Genomic DNA, 24,279 nt, shown 5'->3' with positions numbered 1-24,279 from the left:
ACTAGTAGGTGAGCTCACGGGGCTCAAACTTGACGACGTTGCTAACACGAACCCTAGCAAGAGCAGTGTCTCGCAGAACCTACCACCGGATCGAAAACGCGACCCACTGAGAAGATCCGGCGAGAAACTCAGTGGGCTGTATCTAAGGGTTTATTTACGATGACCGGTGTTTGAGGTACCTAAAAGCACCGTTAGTGGATCGGGAGAATCCGAAATGACGTGAACGTTAATGCCGCCCACCTTGAAACACGACTTCCAGATCTCGGTTCTATAGTACAACGGCAGCCCTACCCTTAAAACCGAAACAAATTACTGCAACACGGTATAAAATTAAATATGCAAGAACATAGTAGCCTACCCCTGCCAGCTATGGGGAGGGCGATGGGAGAGATATGCTCCGCACTAAACGATTCACTTTCCCCCCTTAGCCTTTTCATGAGTTCTGTCTCATGCGAGGTTTGGACGTGGGTTGTTGAGCGACAGGAGGCTTTAGTCGGTTCGACTCCGACATGCTCCGCCCGCCATCCCCAGTGGAGGGCGGAAGTCCGGCGATTTTCTCCTGACCAAAAAAAAACTCTAACAGTTCATAAGGTGCGTGTCGATTTGACAGGTGGGGCAGTCATTGTTGTTTGAAACCACAAAACACATCATTTCGTCAAACACGAATAAAGAAGGCATTCAATTATAGTCTTTATTATAGAGGAATATAGAATACAAAATATTTTTTTTTCAGATGATGACGACGTTCCTCCGATCCAAGGCTTCTCGGACGACGAGCCGCTCGTGATCGCTTGACGCGCCTGCGACAGAACGAGCATCATCATTCAATCGTGATCTTGTTACAAAAATTATATTAGTGTTTTATCGACGCATTAAAACAATGTGACCCAGTCCTCACATACTGCCCGTAATTAATTCGTTAAGTTTGATTGCGTACTTTTGCTCTGTAAAGTAAATGTCTTTTTCACATTCAGACAATGAATAGTCGTTGAAATTTCAAACTTATCGATATGGCGGACTAAATACGGGGTTAATAATTTGTATTGAAAATGTTCTGTAATCAAAACGAACAGGCACAGTTACACATTTGTAAAAGATAGATAATGGAGAAAAATACTAATAAAGATTTCATTCAGATTATTTGTTAGAAAAAAGAAAAAAAAAACTAGAAAACGACTCCATGCTTTTTTTAGTTAATTAGAACATTTATTTTTGAAATGGTCACTATAGTTTTTGTTGTTTTGAGTATTTTAGATGAGTTGACGTGTGCGTATAGTTGATTCATAAAAAAAAATATTTCGTGTGATATTAAAAGTAAAGTTTTTAAATATTCGTTTTTAGATTCATCGATTTAATTTTTTACTAAAGAAGTCTATGTCATATTTTGAGAAAATAAAAAAACGAACGAAAATAAAATAGCATTAAATATTATGTATCGCAAATATTATTTATAATACGAAGCTAGTAGGCAACGGGTTTATTGACGACAAATATTTCGCTGAAGGAAATCTGTAAGTATTACTAAGTTACGACAAATTATTGTTTAGTTGGACGAGAGGTCGCGGTTATGATGTCTTCGCGCGTCTCTCGACCGTTGTGGGCTGAAACTAAGACTTATAATTATTATATTAGCTCAATCCTCATTATAGGAGTAAGAGAAGCAACCGACCGATTTTATTTTCAATAATGATCACTGTTCTATTTACGCTCACAAAGGTCTGCTTCACAGTTTTAATGTTTTAAGAATCGCGTTTAACAATATTCATTAAATTAGTTATTGTGCATGCTGTATACTTTAGGATGTGACGCCAAAGAACGTAATAAGTATATAAATAAATAGTTTTTTTTGTTTGCGTTCGAAATGGTTGTATTAGTTTCATATAAGAGATCTCGACATTCCCAATTGTAATTTAGGTTTTTTTGTTGTTGTTAGTTCCTTATGACATTGCCGCGTCGTCTTATTTGCCCAGAGCGGAAGGAGATTCGTTTTTCTTTTGTTAAATTTATAGTAAAATTGTTATGGGTTAAGTCATATGATTATCTAAATGTAAAATAAATAAAATAAAAACGATCAACATTATTGTTTTATTGAAGAAAAAAACGAAAATTTGAAACGTCAGCGTTGTCTCGATTCTATAGTTCTAATTTCAGAATTAGAACTTCTTTTACTGTTTAACCTGGAGTGTACAATTATTATTTAAAAAAAAGTCACTATATTACTTTAGATGTTTCCAATACTTCACAGTTTTCGTGGTCATGTACGACGTGTTAACGGTCGTGTTTAATTTAATTTCTAATCAAGAAGACTGACCTGTTTAAATTCCGTCTATAAAGTTGCCAGCCTTCAAACCCCAAGGTCGAGCTGGTAGTAACACCAACGAAATGTGACGAGACACGGCAACGCCGACTAAAGACCAGCGACCGTCCACGTTACAAATCAAGGAGCCTCCTATACCGCTCTGTAATCAAATACTGGCTTATTGTCAAGTCCAATGTTCGAAGTTAAAGAAGCATTTTGACACTGTGAGCTTAGTGCGAGTTTCTTAACGTTCTCGATAGCGTATAAGTTAAGCCTATTGGAACGAAGTTCCTTATCGCGCGTTGTGAAAGGGGGCTAGACGGAAAAAATTCTTACGAAAAGTTGTCACGACACTTTTTAGATCCGTCATTCTGACCAATCAACGTGTAGGCGCTTATCGCGTGACATTGCTCGTATCCGATTGGTCCGCGTAATGAGTACAGTTTCTCGAGATAGCGTTTCAACAATAGTAATTTAGTTCATAGTATTGTTTTTTTCTTCTTCATAATGCCGTAATTTATTATTATAACTTTAAAAAAAAATACAATTCCTTCACTAATTAATCGAAAGGAACTTCGTTCCATCCGGGTGTCCCTTGACACCTCTGAAGTTTTTTTGTATGCATTTGGAACAGCGCCCCTGGCGGCAAACGTACGCAAACGATCCCATTCCATACAAATATGAGCTAACTTTTACGCTATCGAGAACGTTAAAAAGTTCGCACTAAGCAAACAGGTGTCGAGCTACATAATATATCGAAGGCTATTCAGCTTAAGTGACATTTCGCTTAATACACATTATCTTTGTATTTAAAGGTGCGTTTTATTTGGTATTAGAATCAACAGTTCTATGTTGTTAATTAAATTTCAATAAAGCTTCTTTCATTCAAATAGCTTTAGAATTTGTTTTGTTATGATATTTTTTTCTCTTAATTATTAAACTTTAAATGTAAAGCTCTCCTAATGCTCTCTCCTGTAAAGTTGAAAAAATGTCGCTTAAACCAAATAGGCTTTCACCCCTCGAATTATGATTAGTGGAGTACAGAGATGTCAAAACTTTAATACCGAAACCCTCCCTAAGACATGATATTGAAGTCTCAATGTTTGTCGACTCTTAGCGTGGGTCAGGTTGTTAGGAGGCAGCGGGGAGCGTGTGCGTGTCGCATGGCACATGTATGGAGCGACAGAGGTCTACTTCAACGACATTACTGTTTTAATTTAATGTCAATTTTCATTTAAAGAATTAAACTTGTATCCAGAAGGATTAAATCCGTTAAATAGTATCCAGAAGGATACTAGTTTTAACACTAGTATCCAGAAGGATACTAGTTTTGTTTTTAGCTCTGCCACACCTAGACTGTTGTGGAATAGAATGCGGACTCATGGACCAGCTGACGTTGAGCCTAATGGCTCATAGACACGACGTGAGTTTAACCTTTAAAAACAATCATACAAGTTCACAATAACTTCCAGTACTTTTATAAGAATTTAGAAATTTCGCTGGTCGAATATTATTACTCCATAGAGAGACAGTACAATAAAAGTAGTTTAAATGAATGTAAAAATTACCACGGTGCGACGAGAATGGAATTTAGCACAGAATGCTGTTCTTGGAATCTCTTGCTCGGAGGAGGTTACGATATCGTCGCAATCGCCGGTCGTTACCCTTTGCCATTTGGACCTTGACTTTATTGCTATAAGATAATTATAATTACAAAGTGTACACTAAATAATATGTATGGAAAGTAAATTAGGCAGGGTGATTGAGCTGAGCACCTGTGGAAAACAATGTTTCCAAGTATAATATTGTTTTCAACAACAATATTATTGTTTTTTTGGAAGGAAGGCTTACTGGTGACTCGAAGGTCTTTCCAATTTCACCAGCACAGACGAGTAAGCACAAGCTCAGTCCGGAGGGAATGTACACTTAAAATATTTTAAAACTACCTACTCAGTCTGGTGGGTATTTTTTATATCTAATATCTTTTGAGCTTTTAAGCGTAATCGGTGTTATCAACATTTCAAAAACAATATTAAATCAATATCAAAACCAACTTCATTAAATTCAAATCAAAACCCCCACCCCCTGTTGGATTAATTTAGAATTGAATTACTGGATTAACTATTACATTTAAAATTATAGATTTCTTCACTATTTTATGGACGATGTTATTATACATATAAACCTTCCTCTTCAATCACTCTATCTATTAAAAAAAACCCCATCAAAATCCGTTGCGTAGTTAAAGATTTAAGCATACATAGGGACAGATATAGGGACAGAGAAAGCGACTTTGTTTTATACTATGTAGTGATATATAAAATAAATATTGTTTAAGTTCATCAAACCTTGATCAAAACCACTCCATCCGAAGATCATGCAATCTGCTCCTAAATTTACATCACCGAGGCAAGCTGGTTGGATGTTTGGGCCCAGTTTTAATGGTAGTCGCCAAGTCTGCGAAATCAAAAAGAATTCCTTATATCTGCATTGATGTACATTATAGATATCCCAAAAAGATACTATGTAAAAATACTATCTTACACATAAAATGGATCTAAATCTTGAAGCATTAGTCGGCGACCATTAGTATAAATTATTGATTATATCCATAACGTTAGTAAAAAAAATGTATATTTCGATATTAAATTAATATGATTTAAGGAAACATGATTTTCTTTGGTTGCCGTAGGTGGGTAAAATTTACGATCTCAAAGCGCAAATGCTGATAGCTTGAAAAGTGTTTTTTTGTATCTATTTGAAATGAGTCTTATTTTAAGATATTATTATAAAGTTTTATTGCCATACATCTGACTCCCGTACTCAAAAATAAATAAATATATACAGTAGTTAATTCATTGTTGAAGTCTGAGAATTCGTATTTGGAATTTCGTTTCGTGTTGAATTGACCTTCATTAAAGGAAGTTTGAAACAGTTTTCGGTTTTTAAGGTAAAATTAATACTTACAAGAATAGCAAGATCACGGTCCAAATGCTCATTCGTGTATTCTTTGTGTATATGTATAGCAGGTACACGAGTTTTAGCGCGTGACCTCTGGTTCAGATCCCATACGCCTGCGATGAGCGTTACTCCACCCGGGGGTTTCCTTACACAAGAATAATTTACACACTGAAATGATATCTGTTTTTTTCATATATTTTTTTGCATTGCATATATAAAGTGCTCATAGGAGCGCATAGAGATGACAACGCCTATACCGCCGACCACTTAGAGACATCAGATCTCATTCCGATAGAGGCACCCGTCACGTGCGGACGTGCTCATCGTCCACTCGATCGCCCGGTCTTTGTTCGCCCGGCTTTTGTTAGCCCGGCCATTGTTCGCGCGGCCTGTGTTTGTGGTACATCTGCCGACTAAGTGCTCTTTCTGGAAGTTTTTATTTGTTTTGTTTCCTTTTGTTGTTTCTGTGTTCGTGGTACATCTGCCGACAAAGTGGTTTCCTGCAAGTATTTATTTGTTTTGTTTCTTTTCGTAATTTCTGTTTTGTTGTGCTTTTTCTTTGTCCTGTAGTAATCGCGCCGCATTGCCACCTGTGTTCAATAGAACCGCTCAGGTCCGAGAAGTTGGGGCCTCGCCGCAAGGCGAGTGTTTTCAAGACCCGGGGCCGCCCCACCTGGGTACTCAGCGATCATGGACGCTGTATTCGCGGAATTCCTCCGACTTCGCCACCCACAGCTCGCCTCGGAGTTTTTGGCCTTCAAGGCCAATCACACTGCGAGCCCTCTCGAGGACTCCGCCGCGCTCGCTGCTCCTGCGTCGCCTGTACCTGCGTGCAGAGCTTCTGCATTGAGCACAGCCTCTGTCGTGCCTGCCGCTCCCGTGTCGCCTATACTGGCGAGAAAAGCTGCTGCGTCGTCCGCCGTGACCATCGTTTCAGCTGAGCGATCATCCGCGGCCTCCGTCGCGCCCTCTAAAACACCTGCACTTGCTCGTAGGTCGCCTGCACCCGCCTCCTCGTGCTCCGACTCTGACTCGGACATGGAGGTCGACCTCGCCCCCGCCTCATCGACGGATGGATTCACCCTGGTACAGAAGGGTAAGAAGCGTGCCGCGGAGTCTCGAGCTCCCGCGGCCGCTAAAATTAGCAAAGCCGTGAACGCGTCGCGCCCCCGCCCTCAGACTCCCGTTGCGCCCCCAGCCCGTGCCACTCCGTCGCCGCGTCCGGTGGCACAAAATAAAACCCAGACCCCTCCCCCGGTTATACTTCAGGAGAAGGCAGCTTGGGATCGAGTTTGCCTGGCCCTTAAGGCCAAAAATATAAATTTCACGAATGCCCGTAACCTCGCGAACGGCATTCAAATTAAGGTTCAAACACCCGACGACCATAGGGCCCTCTCTTCTTACCTCCGTAAGGAGCGTATAAGTTTCCATACGTATACGCTCCAGGAGGAGCGCGAACTCCGCGTTGTAATACGCGGAATCCCTAAAGAGTTAGATGTAGAGCTCGTAAAAGCCGACCTGTTAGAACAAGGCCTACCAGTGAATTCTGTGCACCGTATGCACACCGGTCGCGGTAGGGAGCCATATAATATGGTTCTAGTCGCTCTCCAGCCTACCCCCGAGGGTAAGAAAATCTTTAACACACAGACCGTCTGTAGGCTCTCTGGTATCGCTGTCGAAGCCCCCCATAAAAAAGGCACTCCTAGCCAGTGCCATAACTGTCAATTGTACGGGCACTCTTCCCGTAACTGTCACGCGCGCCCCCGATGTGTTAAGTGTTTGGGCGATCACGCCACGGCCCTCTGCGCTCGCGACCAAAAAACCGCGACGGAACCGCCTAGCTGCGTCCTGTGTCGAACACAGGGTCACCCCGCGAATTACCGTGGTTGCCCCCGAGCCCCGAAAATAAATCGCCACGTCGCCCGCCAAAACCGCCTCCGAGCTTCCGGCCCAGACATCAAAGCCTCGGCACCCTCTGCGTCGCAGGCTAAGCCAGCGTTCGTTCCGGCGGCGGTGCCCAGTGTCTCGGCCTGGGCAAAACCGCTGCCGTACACGAACACGGCTACAACTCCCTCCTCCGCGATTCGTCCCGCCCCCGCGACTCGTCCCTCTCCCGCGACTTGCCCTCCGACCGCGTCCGACAATCTCGCTTTAGCGATCGACTTCTTTCAGTCGATCAACTTTGAGCGCGTTAACGCTTTGGGCGACGCCATTCGCGCTGCCTCCACTGCACAACACTTTATAGCCGTTGTGCAGGAATACGCCGACGTATACGCGTCATTAAATACGTACGTCCTCCCCTCACTCCGCCGGTAATCAATGGCGTATATAAGTAGAATAAAGCCCCTATCCGTAACGATAGGATTTTTTAACGCTTACGGTCTCGCAAATCAACGTGATCAGGTTTCTGACTTTTTGCGTGACCACCAAATTGATATCTTTTTAGTGCAGGAGACCCTACTTAAGCCCGCGCGCCGTGACCCTAAAATCGCGAACTATAACATGGTCAGGAACGACAGGCTCTCTGCCCGTGGTGGTGGTACCGTCATTTACTATAGAAGAGCCCTGCATTGCGTCCCGCTCGATCCTCCCGCGCTCGCTAATATCGAAGCATCAGTGTGCCGAATCTCACTGACGGGACACGCGCCGATCGTTATCGCGTCCGTTTATCTTCCACCGGATAAGATCGTTCTAAGCAGTGATATCGAGGCGCTGCTCGGTATGGGGAGCTCTGTCATTCTGGCGGGCGACCTAAATTGTAAACACATCAGGTGGAACTCACACACCACAACCCCGAATGGCAGGCGGCTTGACACGTTAGTCGATGATCTCGCCTTCGATATCGTCGCTCCGCTAACCCCGACTCACTACCCGCTAAATATCGCGCATCGCCCGGATATACTCGACATAGCGTTATTAAAAAACGTAACTGCGCTTACACTCGATCGGAGTAGTTTCAGAGTTAGATTCAGACCACCGTCCCGTCGTTATGAAGCTCGGTCGCGCTCCCGATTCCGTTCCCGTCACGAGGACTGTGGTGGATTGGCACACGCTGGGCATCAGCCTGGCTGAATCTGATCCACCATCGCTCCCGTTTAACCCGGACTCTATCCCGTCTCCTCAGGATACCGCTGAAGCCATAGACATCTTAACGTCACACATCACCTCGACATTAGATAGGTCATCGAAACAAGTTGTAGCGGAGGACTTCCTTCACCGCTTCAAATTGTCCGACGATATTAGGGAACTCCTTAGAGCTAAGAACGCCTCGATACGCGCCTACGACAGGTATCCTACCGCGGAAAATCGTATTCGAATGCGTGCCCTACAACGCGACGTAAAGTCTCGCATCGCCGAAGTCCGAGATGCCAGATGGTCTGATTTCTTAGAAGGACTCGCGCCCTCCCAAAGGTCTTACTACCGCTTAGCTCGTACTCTCAAATCGGATACGGTAGTAACTATGCCCCCCCTCGTAGGCCCCTCAGGCCGACTCGCGGCGTTCGATGATGACGAAAAAGCAGAGCTGCTGGCCGATACATTGCAAACCCAGTGCACGCCCAGCACTCAATCCGTGGACCCTGTTCATGTAGAATTAGTAGACAGTGAGGTAGAACGCAGAGCCTCCTTGCCACCCTCTGATGCGTTACCACCCGTCACCCCGATGGAAGTTAAAGACTTGATCAAAGACCTACGTCCTCGCAAGGCTCCCGGTTCCGACGGTATATCCAACCGCGTTATTAAACTTCTACCCGTCCAACTCATCGTGATGTTGGCATCTATTTTCAATGCCGCTATGGCGAACTGTATCTTTCCCGCGGTGTGGAAAGAAGCGGACGTTATCGGCATACATAAACCCGGTAAACCAAAAAATCATCCGACGAGCTACCGCCCGATTAGCCTCCTCATGTCTCTAGGCAAACTGTATGAGCGTCTGCTCTACAAACGCCTCAGAGACTTCGTCTCATCCAAGGGCATTCTTATCGATGAACAATTCGGATTCCGTACAAATCACTCATGCGTTCAACAGGTGCACCGCCTCACGGAGCACATTCTTGTGGGGCTTAATCGACCAAAACCGTTATACACGGGAGCTCTCTTCTTCGACGTCGCAAAAGCGTTCGACAAAGTCTGGCACAATGGTTTGATTTTCAAACTATTCAACATGGGCGTGCCGGATAGTCTCGTGCTCATCATACGGGACTTCTTGTCGAACCGCTCTTTTCGATATCGAGTCGAGGGAACCCGCTCCTCCCCACGACCTCTCACAGCTGGAGTCCCGCAAGGCTCTGTCCTCTCACCCCTCCTATTTAGCTTATTCGTCAACGATATTCCCCGGTCGCCGCCGACCCATTTAGCTTTATTCGCCGACGACACGACTGTTTACTATTCTAGTAGAAATAAGTCCCTAATCGCGAAGAAGCTTCAGAGCGCAGCCCTAGCCCTAGGACAGTGGTTCCGAAAATGGCGCATAGACATCAACCCAGCGAAAAGTACTGCGGTGCTATTTCAGAGGGGAAGCTCCACACGGATTTCCTCCCGGATTAGGAGGAGGAATCTCACACCCCCGATTACTCTCTTTAGACAACCCATACCCTGGGCCAGGAAGGTCAAGTACCTGGGCGTTACCCTGGATGCATCGATGACATTCCGCCCGCATATAAAATCAGTCCGTGACCGTGCCGCGTTTATTCTCGGTAGACTCTACCCCATGATCTGTAAGCGGAGTAAAATGTCCCTTCGGAACAAGGTGACACTTTACAAAACTTGCATAAGGCCCGTCATGACTTACGCGAGTGTGGTGTTCGCTCACGCGGCCCGCACACACATAGACACCCTCCAATCCCTACAATCCCGCTTTTGCAGGTTAGCTGTCGGGGCTCCGTGGTTCGTGAGGAACGTTGACCTACACGACGACCTGGGCCTCGAATCAATTCGGAAATACATGAAGTCAGCGTCGGAACGATACTTCGATAAGGCTATGCGTCATGATAATCGCCTTATCGTTGCCGCCGCTGACTACTCCCCGAATCCTGATCATGCAGGAGCCAGTCACCGTCGACGCCCTAGACACGTCCTTACGGATCCATCAGATCCAATAACCTTTGCATTAGATGCCTTCAGCTCTAATACTAGGGGCAGGCTTAGGGACCCCGGTAACCGTACTCGTCGAACTCGACAAAGAGGTCGACGTGCAACCTAACCCATGCATCAGCCCGCTGAGTTTCTCGCCGGATCTTCTCAGCGGGTCGCGATTCCGATCCGGTAGTAGATTCATTCGCGAAACAATTGCTCTTGAGTTGTTAGGTCTCCTTCGGAGGCGCTCGGGCAGTTGTTAGCAAATCCCACCCCTCTTGGCTGAGCCTTTGCTCGCCCACCTGTCCTGGTGAAACTGGAAAGGCCTTCGGGCCACCAGTAAACTTTCAATCATAAAAAAAAAAAAAAAAAAAAAAAAAAAAAAAAAAAAAAAAAAAAAAAAAAAAAAAACATCAGATCTGTCTTAATTTTAATTATATCGAATAAGGATTCATGCTTTGTGGTAGTAGTACCTAACAGCGTCGGCTCACAGAAAAACTACCATCATCAGTAAATATCAAAATCATGATCGTATAAATACGTCATAAATTATACATACTCATAAACACAGTCCGCTGTTGTTATTGCAGCCTTGGGATGAATGAGTGTGGCATAGCATAGTATTTTCTGTTGTTGTTTGGTAGGCACTACTAGAGCAAGCCACGGATGTGACCCATATTTAGCGTCACCACTACGCTTTGTAGCTGAAAAGTTATGTGAAAAGTAATGAGTTTTTAAGCAAAAACTGCAAAACCCAGCGATTAGGTAAAATCAGGACAAGGTGCCGTATCTTAAACGAGGTGTCCGCCCCGGGGGAGCGCGTCGGGTATGTGGGACTTGACAGCTTGCAGATATTGGGAGCAGACTGCGGGCCCAAAGATGTTTTAGTGCCCGACCCATCATATGACTTCCCTCGTACTCTCTTACCCGACGTCCGATCTCCGCATGGGTCAGAATCCAAGGTAGAGTATCGCTGGTAACCTAAGGGGCTATTCCAGCTACTCGCGGACCGGTAGGTGACTCTCACGGGCTCAACGTATTTATTTGGACAGGGATTAATATTATCTTCATAAAAACACCTTCACAAATAATGCTTTATTTTAGAACAAATTTGGTTAGCATAAAAAACGTTATAGTGAGCCAGCCTTAACATATAGACATATGCTGTCGCCGACTTTTTTTGATCTTTCAAAGGGGAACAATTCTGTTAATCTGTTATTTTAGCGAAACTTTAATTGTTTCCGCAGCGCACGCAGCGGAAGCTGTCAAAAAGGAAAAAGAAACCCGATTTTGAAACATTCTTATTGATGCTCCGTTTGTATTGGTCTTAGCGTGATGTTATATACCCTATAGCCTTCCTCAATAAATGGGCTATCTAACACTGGAAGAATTTTTCAAATCGGACCAGTACTTCCTGAGATTAGCGGGATCAAACAAACTAACAAACTCTTCAGCTTTATAATATTAGTATAGATTAAAATTACCATCGAAGTTTGTTCTAACTATTGTTCTTCCACAGTCTTCAAATAATTGATCGTCAACAGCGTCTTCAGTAGAGTCTGAATTTATTATAGGTTCCGTGTCTGACGAATCTTCGCTTTTGCTATCATCAGTATTTTTCTGTTCATTTATCTTCAATGAAAATTTGGATTTACCGTTTGCTATGTTTAACAATTTAAAATTTTCAAAAACGTGAAAATCTGGATTTGACTGAAAATTAACTGTTAGCTTTACCGGGTCGTATGTTTCCGGTGCAATTGTGTTGCGCCTTGATGGCCCAACTTGTAGATAAGTTTTACTTTTGGTTGTACCTAAAATTATAGCGTTTTATTTGGTTAATTTGATAATTATTTTCTTAAATAATAAGTTAAACAAATAAAATAACAACACTAGATTAAGGTATAGTTTCTAAAATAGTTTAATTAAAAATGTTTTTGCGTTAACCAAACCTCACCTATTTTAGGGTCGACTGTCGAGTATCCAAAAGAGGCACCAATATCTTCATAATCACTATCCGATGATATGATATCGTCGTCATTATAGTCTACGTAGTAAGATGGTTTCTGTCCATGATCAGAGTATAAGCCACTTAAACCAGGCTTAGGGAGTTCATCGATATAATAATCACACGTTTGGTAGTCGCATTCCTTTTTATTGGTTGCCTTTGGGCTATGAAATTTTGTGTTTTTGACATTCCAGTAAGGATCTTCATCATAATCTGAAGTTACTATTTTAACCCGCGTGATTTCCTTACTTAGTTTCGGTGGCTGGGTCGTGAATCTTCTTTGCAGTAGCACCATTCTTTGGTTTAATGCTGTGTTGCTGTTTTCATCAGTGGATCGCTTGTATCTGTTATTAATTGGATTTATATTCGACGTCATAACAAGTTTTTCTGTTTCCTTATAATTATTGTCATGTTTTGAAGTAGCAGTGTTTTTCAAAGGGTGATTTTCGATTTTGTTTGTATACTCCATGTTGTGCTCAACGTTACTCAGTTTGTTATTTTTGTATTCTATAAATTAGGTGTTTTAGGATCATATCTTTTTTTGCTCATTGCCCACCTGATGTTAAGTGGTTACCGGAGCCATCTTGAACCATGAGCTATAAGTTTCAGTTTTACAGCACAACAACTGTCCCACACCTCAAAGCGGAACGTATGAATGCTTCGCGGCAGAAATAGGCAGAATGGTGTACGTAACCTTACAGGTTCACAAGACGCCACCACCAGTATATTTCTTATGTTACTAAATTATATCGTTTGGAACCTCTGGGTCTGCGGAGGGACTTCGGTTCCCTCTGTATTTTGTACCGTATGTTCCATTGGGAGTGCTCTGAGGAATTGTTTGAGATGGTCCCCTCATCTCCTTTTTATCATCGCACCTCCCGCCATCGGAGCAGAGTTCATCCATATTATCTGGAACCGCTGCGTTCATCGACAGTGCGTTCCCAGAGGTATTTTTTGCCACGTACCATCCGGCTATGGAATGAGCTCTCCTCCACGGTGTTTCCCAAGCGCTATGACATGTCCTTCTTTAAAAGAGGCTTGTGGAGAGTATTAAGCGGTGGGCAGCGGCTTGGTTCTGCCCCTGGCATTGCTGAAGTCCATGGGGACGGTAACCACTCACCATAAGGTGGACCGTATGCTCGTCTGCCTACAAGGGCAATAAAAAAATATGATGATTATAAATAATGATATAATGTTTAAATTATATTTTATTATAATTAGACCATTAATTTATGTATGTATATGACGGCGTTAACAACATCTCTAATAAACATCACGTGCAACAGGCGTGACTCACACAAGCCGGGTGCGCCGGCCGTGTCGTTCCACTCGTGCAACAGAAGTGACTCATAAGCCAGCTGCGCCGGCTAGTATAAAAAGGCGGTGCGTGCCTTGCAAGAAACATTCGTTGGACTGCGCTTGCCCGGTGCACTTACTATATCCTTGTTACGTTGTGTGATTCAGTGACTGTTGTACGTACTGGTTAAAGTTGGACAAGTGTTAAAGTGAATTGTTAAGATAACATATTGTTGATTAAATCAGGAATCAAAAAGTGACATCGTTTTACTTGGTGTTCAACAAGATAATGTCTACCCTCAAGCTTACATCAGAAGTGGGATCAGGACTCTACTCTCACTGGCGTGACGTGTTTGAACATGTTCGAAGTACAGCAAAAAAAAACATGATGCAGATCAGAATACTAGTAGTGGTACGCCACAAGAGCGTGAATGCAGCATACGTAAGTCGTGTAATAACGTCTCTGTTACCTCGATGGAAGATCTGAGCCACGAAGAAATCGTCACATCTTACGTTCTGGCTCATGTTGCCCAGTTTGACTGTCGACTTCATCACATGGCATTTACTAACGGAAATACAACACGTAACAAGCTATTGCAAGAAATTAAGGCAAGTGCAAATCTCAAGTAAAACTTCGATCGCAATAATGGATCTGTCATGACGAGTGGGTAGTTCCGACACGAATCGTTTTTAAGACAATGACTACTGCTAGAGTTACATGGCACTAGTACAGTAAACCAGGACATGAGACTGTGAATTGTCGCTGAAATTTTAGAATCTACTCAATTCAATACCAATAACACTACACGTTCGATGACTTCGGGCTCCAGCAAGCAAGCAAACAAGAAAGCAAGCAAGTTTCCGTGGGGAAGAAAAATTGACACATCTGAAGTCGTCGTGACCTGTAAGATAAGACGTCCGGTGCGTTCGTGTCTGGCGATGCGGCGGTGTTCGGGTTCCGCTGGCGGATGCAGGTTTTTCCGGTGAAGTGCGTGCTTGTGCGTGCTTGACAAGTGTTCGCGGTTGGCTTCCTCAGTGTGGGAGTAACATCGTGTAGCCGGAGGTGAGACTTCCGCGGTCGCGGCCCACCCAGTCCGCGAGAACCGGGCAGATCGCCTCGACGGTACGGAGGCCGGCCGACGGGTCCGCCAAACGACGAGATCACGCCTCCAGCACGGACTGCCGATATTGGAGCCCCCGCGCTCCGGCTGCACTTGCGCTAGGGTGCGCCGCCTCGTAGGAGACTGTGCTGTGGCAGGTCCAACCAGAGACGTCAACGTGTGTTCCAGAGCTTCAGTGTGTTACAGATAAGTGGTTTTGGCTCCCCCTTTATGTTCCATTCAGGGTCAGAATGTAGTCTTATAAAACAAAGCCATAGTAATTTATTCAATGGTAAGCGGTTTCATGAACAAGTCACCGTAGTCACCCTAGACACGTCCTTACGGATCCATCAGATCCAATAACTCTTGCATTAGATACCTTCAGCTCTAACACTAGGAGCAGGCTGAGGAACCCCAGTAATCGTACTCGTCGAACTCGACAAAGAGGTCGACGTGCAACCTAACCCATGCATCAGCCCACTGAGTTTCTCGCCGGATCTTCTCAGTGGGTCGCGATTCCGATCCGGTAGTAGATTCATTCGCGAAGCAATTGCTCTTGAGTTGTTAGGTCTCCTGCGGAGGCGCTCGGGCAGTTGTTAGCAAATCCCACCCCTCTTGGCTGGGCCTTTGCTCGCCCACCCGTCCTGGTGAAGCGGGAAAGGCCTCCGGACCACCAGTAATCTTTCAATCATCTGCAGTTTTGGAAAACGATAGGTATAAGTTGAGACATGTAAATGGTTCTAGTGTACAAAGTTCCCCATGAAAACTTACGCGAAGTACCTCGAGGCCCGTCAGGCCTACTAGAAATTTCTGAAAATTATAGTGACGATGACGTGACGGCGTACACAGATGGGTTAAGTAATCTTGTTCATGAAACTGATCTTAATGATGACGACTCTATCACTGACAACAGAAGCGACATTTTTGTCCGCAAATAGCGATACAGCAAAACATAGTCTGCGGGTAGTGATACAATGTCTGTAAGCTCAGGCACCTCAGGTGCAGGTGTTGGAAATGTAGAAAACGATGGTCGGTCTCGCACTATTTCTGAAGAAATTCCGTATAAATGTTCTGGTTTAAGATATGTTTTAACAAACGCTACCGTACACGCAGATTAAAAAAAAAAAAAAAAGAGAATTGTATGTGGCTAGAGAGATGTTAATCCGGTCTAGCAAAAAAAAAAAAAAAAAGAGAAAAAAAATGTAGGTCGTTGAAGGGTGTATCCGGTCCAACGACTTGGCTAAAGGGATGTTGATCCGGACTAGCAATGAATAAAAAAAAAAGAGAAAAAAAAAAAAAGTGTGAAGTCATTGAAGGGTCTGTCCGGTCCAATGGCTTGGCTATAGGGATTTTCATCCGGACTAGCCACAACAATTAGCTACAGGGATTGCGATCCGGTCTAGCATTATCCGGTCCAGTTCGAAAAACTGAAGGGATAACAATTCCGATTTAAGTTAAAAGGGACATACTTACATACCTGAAGAGATTTAAATGAACCGGCCCAGGTATGTAAGCAGTCAGTATTTATAGCCAGTATAGGATTTTCTGAAGAATTATGCGAACCGAACCGTATTAGATTGTTAATATCATAGACCACGTTTTAAGTTGCATCCGTTAATGTCAGGATGAACGAATACGCTTATTGTCTACAGAACAACCATAAAAAGGCGCACGAGGACGAGCGCATGTCAGTATGGCCGTGACGGCGTTAACAACATCTCTAATAAACATCACGTGCAACAGGCGTGACTCACACAAGCCGGGTGCGCCGGCCGTGTCGTTCCACTCGGGCAACAGAAGTGACTCATAAGCCAGCTGCGCCGGCTAGTATAAAAAGGCGGTGCGTGCCTTGCAAGAAACATTCGTTGGACTGCGCTTGCCCGGTGCACTTACTATATCCTTGTTACGTTGTGTGATTCAGTGACTGTTGTACGTACTGGTCAAAGTTGGACAAGTGTTAAAGTGAATTGTTAAGATAACATATTGTTGATTAAATCAGGAATCAAAAAGTGACATCGTTTTACTTGGTGTTCAACAAGATAATGTCTACCCTCAAGCTTACATATATATTACATATTTTAGCAATTAGTAATTAGAATTTTTTATTAATTCCAACATTAGGTACCATATTTTTCAGTAGGAAAGACGAATGACGAGGCTTCTTTTGGTTTATGTATAAATACATTTCTCTTTGGGTCTATCTGGGGACTAATATCATTGTTCGGACCAGTTGTTTGTAAATTCTCAGTTTGTTCATTAAATACTCCAATGTTTGTGTGAGCCACTACATTAACTTGATAATTATTTTTGTTGCTTTCAGGCAATATACAGCAAACCAACTCTGGATCGCTAGGACCTTTTTTGGTACTCCTGAAATCGAATTATTAAATTATTTTAAATTTACGTGTGGTATCATAACTAAACGTAAGGATCATAACTACTTACTTGCCGAATTCGATTCCATAAACGAAGCCATATCGTTGTTTACATTCGAATTCCTTGATATATGTACAAATATTTGAAGACTTGTCACCTTCATTTTTATTTGTTTTTTCATTGACTTTGTCGAAGAAAACCAAAGTTTTTTCTGTTGGCTTTTTGAGCAGATTATTTTTAGGAAAGAAAACTAAATTCGCGTTAGTTTCAGTTTCTTTAGAGAAGTTGTTTTTTATTTCTATGCTTTCTTTTATGCTTTTCTCAGTGCTATGCTTTGTATTTGATGGCATTACGCAACAAACTAAATTTTGATTATTAGCTATTTTATTAATTCTGAAAGAAAAAAAATATAAAAGTCACGAATGACAAGAAATGTTTTAAACTCCGGATAGTAAATATAAACACATATACACACTTACATTTCACTGGGTAAATTAGATATTGTTCCATTAACGTTTAAACATTTATATTTATTTATGAATGTACAATTCTTAATTTTTTTGTATAAAATTGCGCTGCTAATATTCTTTTCGACAATTGCATTGTTTTCATTTTTATTTTCGTTTACTTTATTCATTGCTATGTTTTCAGATTTACTTTCATTCACGCCATACTTTGAGATAAGGTAATCTATGTTAGGTTTTAAGAGTGAGCCGGTTTGTGTGTTTTTGTTATCATTCAAAGTATAATTTTCGTTTTTGACTGGTGGCTTATTGATATTGAGCTGATTATTGTAACTAAATATGTAGTTTTTTTTGTCTGGAAATATGAATGGGATTGCAGTTGTCCGTACTTCTTGTATTCCATTTTTATTTATTGTAGGCGATGTCGAACTTGTAGTTGTTTCTTGAGAATTATATGTCCTTGTGCTTGAGTAGGACGGGATTTCATCTCCAGTGTCATGACTGTTTGCTAAATTATCATCCAGAATACAACATACTAATTGCGGATCATTGGGACCTCTTTTAATGCTTCTGTAAATTAATTTTATCTAATTAAATACCGTAACAATGCTTTAGCTACCTTCAGTGATAGGACTTATTCACTGTTGGTAGTGTTTCCTATAAGAGCGACCGAGCCCCATTTATTATATATATTTATTTTGCACCAAAAGATAGAGTATGTATTCAGTTATAGAAATCCACTCAAATTATAATACTATTCGGATATGCATGCCAATTAAAGGTATAAACATAAAATTCAATATTTACTTACATAAAATTACATTATGCATATTATTATATTACATTATTTAACTAACAGGTTAATAAAAAGTCAGGATCCGAGTTGATGTTTTACAATTAAGAATTTGAAATACATTTTCAGAAAATAATAAAAGATAAAATAAAAATGTGCCCCCTACGCGATGGACCGACGACCTATTGGGGTTCGCGGTGATATTTTGGAAGTCATATTATAATCTCGGTTGTACTCTTAGTAGAATTATTTTGTTCGTGCAGTTTGGATCATAAAAAATCGGAGCGGCGAAGCAAGTATTTCGCTCTCACTTCCACTCACGAGCCTTACGGACGGGCACAGTGATGCGCATTATTGTTGTCGATAAGCGTTATCGATAGTGTATTTAGTTTTGTCATTTTGTGGGTTAGTGATAAAAATGAAAGAAAAAATCACTAATCGAACACTTACACCATATATCGCCGCAACAAGTTAACGAGAACGGCAGAAATTAACACTTTGTAACTTTTCGGGATCTATTTTCATTTCAGAGATATTTTTGATAACAACACGTGCAAATATTATTTTGAATAAATTCTGCCGTTTTGGTACAAAACAAAGAAGTAGCCATTGTGCCACTAAAGAAATTCAGAGAACGAATGCATAAAAACACATTTCTCTTCGACATAATGTACTATAATTTGCAGGTAAGTACAAATGACTTATAACATAACAATGTCTCACCCCGCCGCTGTGTACCTGCCTTGGATGACACATTTGTTTTTATCGATAAAGGCATTGCGCCCGCACAACATGCTCACCGCCCTAGCCGGGCTATGTTTTATGAGCCAAACTGCACGGGCAAAATAATTCTACTATAGTGCTGTAGGCAGCCGTTACACACTTTAATTGAGACCTCGACGATCTTGTGCTGTCTATGAATTCCGGTAAACACTAGGCGGGACGTGACTTCATTTGCCCATTTACGATATTAAAAACAATTAGGGAATGCTTATTATTCGAAAAACTCAAGTCCTGTTGACGGTTTTAGTATTAGACATTTGATTTTATTAACAAGATATGTTGCTTTCAGTGTTAAATTGTAATGTTAGACTGAAAAAATAAAACTTTAAAAATTATACCATTCATAGCTTTTGATATTCTTGTTAATGAGTTTTAGTTAAAATTAAAGGGGCTCAGTTATTTGAGATCACTTTAGCAAATACCTAGCAAGCGATTGTCAAATTCATCTCGCGAACGTCTAATGTGTAATAATAGAAATTACTATTTGTGCCATATTAGTAAAGGTCACACAGGTCCGCGTTAGATTCACGTTAGGAGTATTATAATGGTGTTTATTAAAACTGTATCATCTGTGAGGAGATTATGAAAAATTGTCTGTTTTACAGAGTAAATGTTTCTATTTAGATTCTTCATATATGTTTTGGAGGAGTTTAATATTATTGTTAAAGTTTCTAAACTTACTTTCCAAAGTCAGTGCTGTAAATAAATCCTTTGCGATTCATACACTCTTGCTTCATGATGTATTTGCAAATACCTGTAGATTCCTGTTTTTCTTCGTTATAAATATTATTTGTTCCAACAATTCGGTTAACTGATTCTGTATAATTATTTGTTTCAACTGTTTTCGTGTTGCTTGCATGAACTGATTTGTTTGGATCTATTTTGTCAACGAAATTTGGTTTGGAGTTAAAATGTGATTCTTCGTTGATGGTTTTTTTTGTTTGGAAAATGTCAATATACGAGATCGTCGTGCTAATACTCGTACTACTTTCAGTCTGAGTATTAGGTTGGTGTTGCTTATTTTCATGTTGTGTTTTAGAATCATTGGTATTAACGCCAAATTTAGCAATAAAATCTTCAATGTATTGGAATTTATTTTTTGAATTAAGAGATGGCTGTATGGTTTGACTAACATACTTTTCTTCTAGTGATGGCGTTTTTATCGCGATTTGTAACGACTTCTCCAATGGTAAAATGCAACATACTGAACGAGAGTTTTCTTGGCTTCTGAAAAAAAAATTTACGATCCTGTCTTAATATGACTTACAATAATCTAAATTTCAATAAATATTACCAAACCAGACAATATCAACTGATATTTATTTTATAAAAAGTAACTTTGTTACATCATCAATTTTAAATATTTATTGGTTTTAAAAACCAAGTAACTATCACAAAAACTAACAAAAACGTCTTCCCCTAGGGCAGTAAGCAAATCTTCTTGGCTAATTACAGATACGAGTATGTAGAATACGAAATGCTTCATCTTCATATTTTTTTAATAGTGACAATCTTATTTTTCCATGTAAATATTTTCCTAGTTCTAGCCAAAGTTTATTATTACACTGACTCTTGGAAGCGTGAGGAAGATCGGAGCGCGGAAGCTTCAGACTAGGGCTGTGCTGCGCTGGGCATTTATTATCGCCGTCTGGGGCATCTTACTGTGAATCTAGGAACCGTCGAAGTGGTTTGCTGTAGTAGGTGGCCAGCGTTAAATCGTTTTTTTGTCGATGACGGCACCGATGCCGACTTGACCGATCAAGTGTCTGATTACAGCACTTACCGAGACCACCCTTGCTACAAATTCTACAAGTTCTGTTCCGAAAGGACCAAGGACGTTCGGACGAAGAGTGCAGTTCTTTTTTCTTTTTTTTTCTACCTTTTCTATTGACCTCGAGCTGTCATACTAGATTCATAGGGCGAGTAGGTGAGCTCACGGGGTTCTAAACCTGGTGACTATTAACACTAGCCCTAGCTAGAGCAATGCTTCGCACAATCTACCAACGGATTGGAAACGCGACCCACTGAGAGTGAAGAGTATAGTGGAGTCGTTTAGTGGGTTCCTTAATTGAAAAGCTACGTAACTAGCACACTAATTATTTCTACCGCATACAATCGGGTTTTTCCGGGTTTCTTTAAAAATATTTTAATATTCATTAGAATCTTACCTCTTTGGCTTTTCTTTGTAAATAATTCCATTATTAATAAGACAGTCCCTTTCGGTTGTATAGGTACATGTAATGTCTGCACTTTTATTTTTGGTTACTTTAATGTCGGAAACTATTTCATTTTGTGTATTGCCATTATTTAGTTGTAAATCGGAACTGTTTTTTATAACACCGTACTTTGAAATATAGTTATCAATATTTGATAAATTAGGTACAGGCTTCCTCAATACATTTGTAGCTTCAGTTGAAGGTTTTGGTGGGACAGTAATGCTTTCTTGTGCAAACACAGTAGCAGTAGTTTGAGCCGTGTCCGTCATTCTTAGTAGAATACAACAAATTAAATGCGGATTACTCGGAACTGTTGTAGGATATCTGAGAAATAAATTATTTAATATAAAAAAGTTATTATATTTGCAATAGTACTTTTCTCAGATGTTTTGAAATTATATAGAAATACAAAATGATATTGAAATAAATGAAATACTATGAAGAATGTAGAAGTGCTGATAATATTAAGGGTGTTAGTTAAATGGTACCGGAATAGAAATGAGAATAAAAAGTTACCCTAAAGATAGTGTATTTCCAAGACTGTAATCATTCCGTGCTAAGTAAAAACACTGTATCCCCAGATGTATTACCAATCTTTGTTTTTAGGAATGATTACAATATACCGTATATATGCTTAAATATGTAAATACATATAAATCACATTTTTTCATTCTTTTCATGAACTGAGACATTGGATGTTATATTTTCTGATTACTTACATATATTTTTTTATTGCTTTGATGGGTGGACGAGCTCACAGCCCACCTGATGTTAAGTGGTTACTGGAGACATAGACATAGACATATACAACGTAAATGCGCCACCCACCTCGAGATATAAGTTCTAAGGTCTCAGTATAGTTACAACGGCTACCCCACCCTTCGAACCGAAACGCATTACTGCTTCACGGCGGAAATAGGCGGGGTGATGGTACCTACCCGTATGGACTCCCAAGAGGTCCTACCACCAGTGATTACGCAAATTATAATTTTGCGGGTTTGATTTTTATTACACGATGTTATTCCTTCACCGTGGAAGTCAATCGTGAACATTCGTTGAGTACGTATTTCATTAGAAAAATTGGTACCCGCCTGCGGGATTCGAACACCGGTGCATCGCTACATACGAATATGCATCGGACGTCTTATCCTTTAGGCCACGACCACTTCAAAACACTCACTACATATGTACTCTGTACAGTACATTAATTAATAACGACTTGATATCTGAACTGTCTTTTATGTTTCGTTTCACGACAACCAATAAAGTTTCTTGTAAATATGCAAAAGAAAGAAAAGAAAAACGTTTATTGAGAGATTTTCTTACCCTTTTGGTGAAAAATTGTAAACAAATCCATGATTCATAAGACATTGTTGTTCAGTGATGTATGTACACATACTTTGTGACGGTTTGTTCAAATTTAATGTCTGCTTAGTGGGTATAATTACATTTTTCTCAATATTTGTGCCTTGTACTCCAGAACTATTATTCCTTACGACTGCATACTTTGAAATGTAGTCATCAATTTTTGTTAAATTTAATACTACTTTATTCAATTCATTTGGAGTTTTGGTTGAAGTCTTTGGTGGGTTGGTGTTGTGTTCTTGGGCCAATGCAATAGTTTCACTAGTACTTTGAACCCTGTCAGTCTTTGGAAATAAAATACAACAAATTAGTTGCGGATCATTTGGGATTTTCTTTGGATCTCTGAAAACAAGTGTTTTAATTAAATATTAATATTTTTGAAGTATTTTTGGATTTCCCGTAAAACTTTTATATTTTTAATGAATTAAGATTTAAAGCCATTCATGATAGTCGGGCGTTTCATGAAACTCACCTGCCCACTTCTAAATTATAAACTAAGCCCATTCGTCTCTCACATTCCATTTGTCTAATGTATGTGCAAATATCTGAGGGTGTAGTTTCTGGCTTTTGATCGACATTTATAAAATTCATATAGTCGTTGAAGGAGGCGAATGGAGGATGTGTTTCAAATGTACTCCTGGTTAACGGCATCGCTTGCTCTGTCGTTTTTAATTCTACGTCAGGATAGTTTTTTAGAACCTGTTTCGTCTTTTTTGGTAGCTCAAACACAATGTTATTATCAGGCTTGAATACAGTTGCTTGTTTATCAGCAATAAGTTTCTTATTAAGTTTACCGGATTCACTAGCCATCATTAAATTGTTTGCGTTTTCCGACTGATCATATTTTGAATGAGCAATGTTCTCATTAGGGTATTGAACATAATCGCGTTTGGGTAAGTTGTGATTTTTTAATTTTCCATGTCCGTGTCTTCCATGAAATATGCTATTGTGTTTTTCGAATTCGCTATCCCTGAATACAATCTTAACACTGTCGTCTGTTTCGTATTCTGGTAGATCCTCGTATACGGGCGGCGGTATCAATGTGTTGTGATATTTAGCGATTTTATCGTTCATCCACCAGAATTCTCCGTTAACTTGTCCGCGTGCGAATTTCGTAATAAAAAACACGATCACTATTTTCACTAGCATTGTGCGTGCTTTGTGCGTGTCCACTTTATTGAAAATGCAGGATGCACCGCTCTCAATTAACGTGCTATTTGCAACGAGCCGTCACTATTATTTCGCTCTTATTATTTCAATTCTCTCTATCCATAAAGTGCGCGCACGTCCTTTGACCGCCGTTTGAAAATGGAGACTGAATAGGAGATCGGTAACGTTTGTTTATCAGAGAAAAATACTGACATAATACGATTCGTTGTAAAATGATACTGTATGTATTTATAGGTCAGAAATTATCGCACAAAACAATATTCCGAGTATAAAAGAGGAAATTATTGATCAAGTATTATTTAGTATCTATCTATGACATTGTTAGATTTTGTAATCAGAGGTATAAGTAGTTTTGTTCTAGTTTGATGTTTTGAGATC

The 24,279-nt window shown here is 40.8% G+C and overlaps 1 protein-coding gene across 3 annotated transcripts; it reads right to left on the bottom strand.

Moving 5' to 3' along the window:
- Nucleotides 1-650: 650 nt before the first annotated feature.
- On the bottom strand, nucleotides 651-24,279 carry LOC105841986 (uncharacterized). 3 transcript variants are annotated; one of them, XM_012692223.4, is made up of 15 exons: nucleotides 23,204-24,279; nucleotides 22,693-23,073; nucleotides 21,319-21,690; nucleotides 19,832-20,377; nucleotides 17,590-18,144; nucleotides 17,180-17,503; nucleotides 16,860-17,104; nucleotides 12,288-12,845; nucleotides 12,068-12,144; nucleotides 11,818-11,965; nucleotides 10,893-11,037; nucleotides 5,267-5,405; nucleotides 4,648-4,756; nucleotides 3,868-3,992; nucleotides 651-2,459 (listed from the first exon to the last, which is right to left on the bottom strand). In XM_012692223.4, the coding sequence occupies exons 1-15, from the start codon at nucleotides 23,878-23,880 to the stop codon at nucleotides 2,316-2,318; spliced, it is 4,545 nt and encodes a 1,514-aa protein (XP_012547677.3). In that variant the 5' UTR covers nucleotides 23,881-24,279; the 3' UTR covers nucleotides 651-2,315. The 3 variants fall into 3 exon arrangements, with proteins under 3 accessions (XP_012547677.3, XP_012547676.3, XP_062529694.1); XM_012692222.4 differs by having other exon boundaries at nucleotides 11,818-12,144; XM_062673710.1 differs by lacking the exons at nucleotides 651-2,459; nucleotides 3,868-3,992; nucleotides 4,648-4,756 and having other exon boundaries at nucleotides 5,198-6,343; nucleotides 11,818-12,144.

Source organism: Bombyx mori, chromosome 18 (genome assembly GCF_030269925.1).
Source record: "Bombyx mori chromosome 18, ASM3026992v2".
Taxonomy (NCBI): Eukaryota; Metazoa; Arthropoda; class Insecta; order Lepidoptera; family Bombycidae; genus Bombyx; species Bombyx mori.
Note: the sequence above shows the minus strand (reverse complement) of the source record. Positions and strands in the feature narration are given on the sequence as shown.

What these genes read in the sequence shown, in the direction of transcription:
- LOC105841986 (XM_012692222.4), bottom strand. Translation starts at nt 23,880, where the DNA reads ATGCTAGTGAAAATAGTGATCGTGTTTTTTATTACGAAATTCGCACGC. An exon ending in TATAATTTAGAAGTGGGCAG is followed by an intron (nt 23,074 to 23,203) that starts GTGAGTTTCATG and finishes ACTTGTTTTCAG; the next exon opens with AGATCCAAAGAAAATCCCAA. An exon ending in ATGGAGTGGTTTTGATCAAG is followed by an intron (nt 3,993 to 4,647) that starts GTTTGATGAACT and finishes ATTATCTTATAG; the next exon opens with CAATAAAGTCAAGGTCCAAA.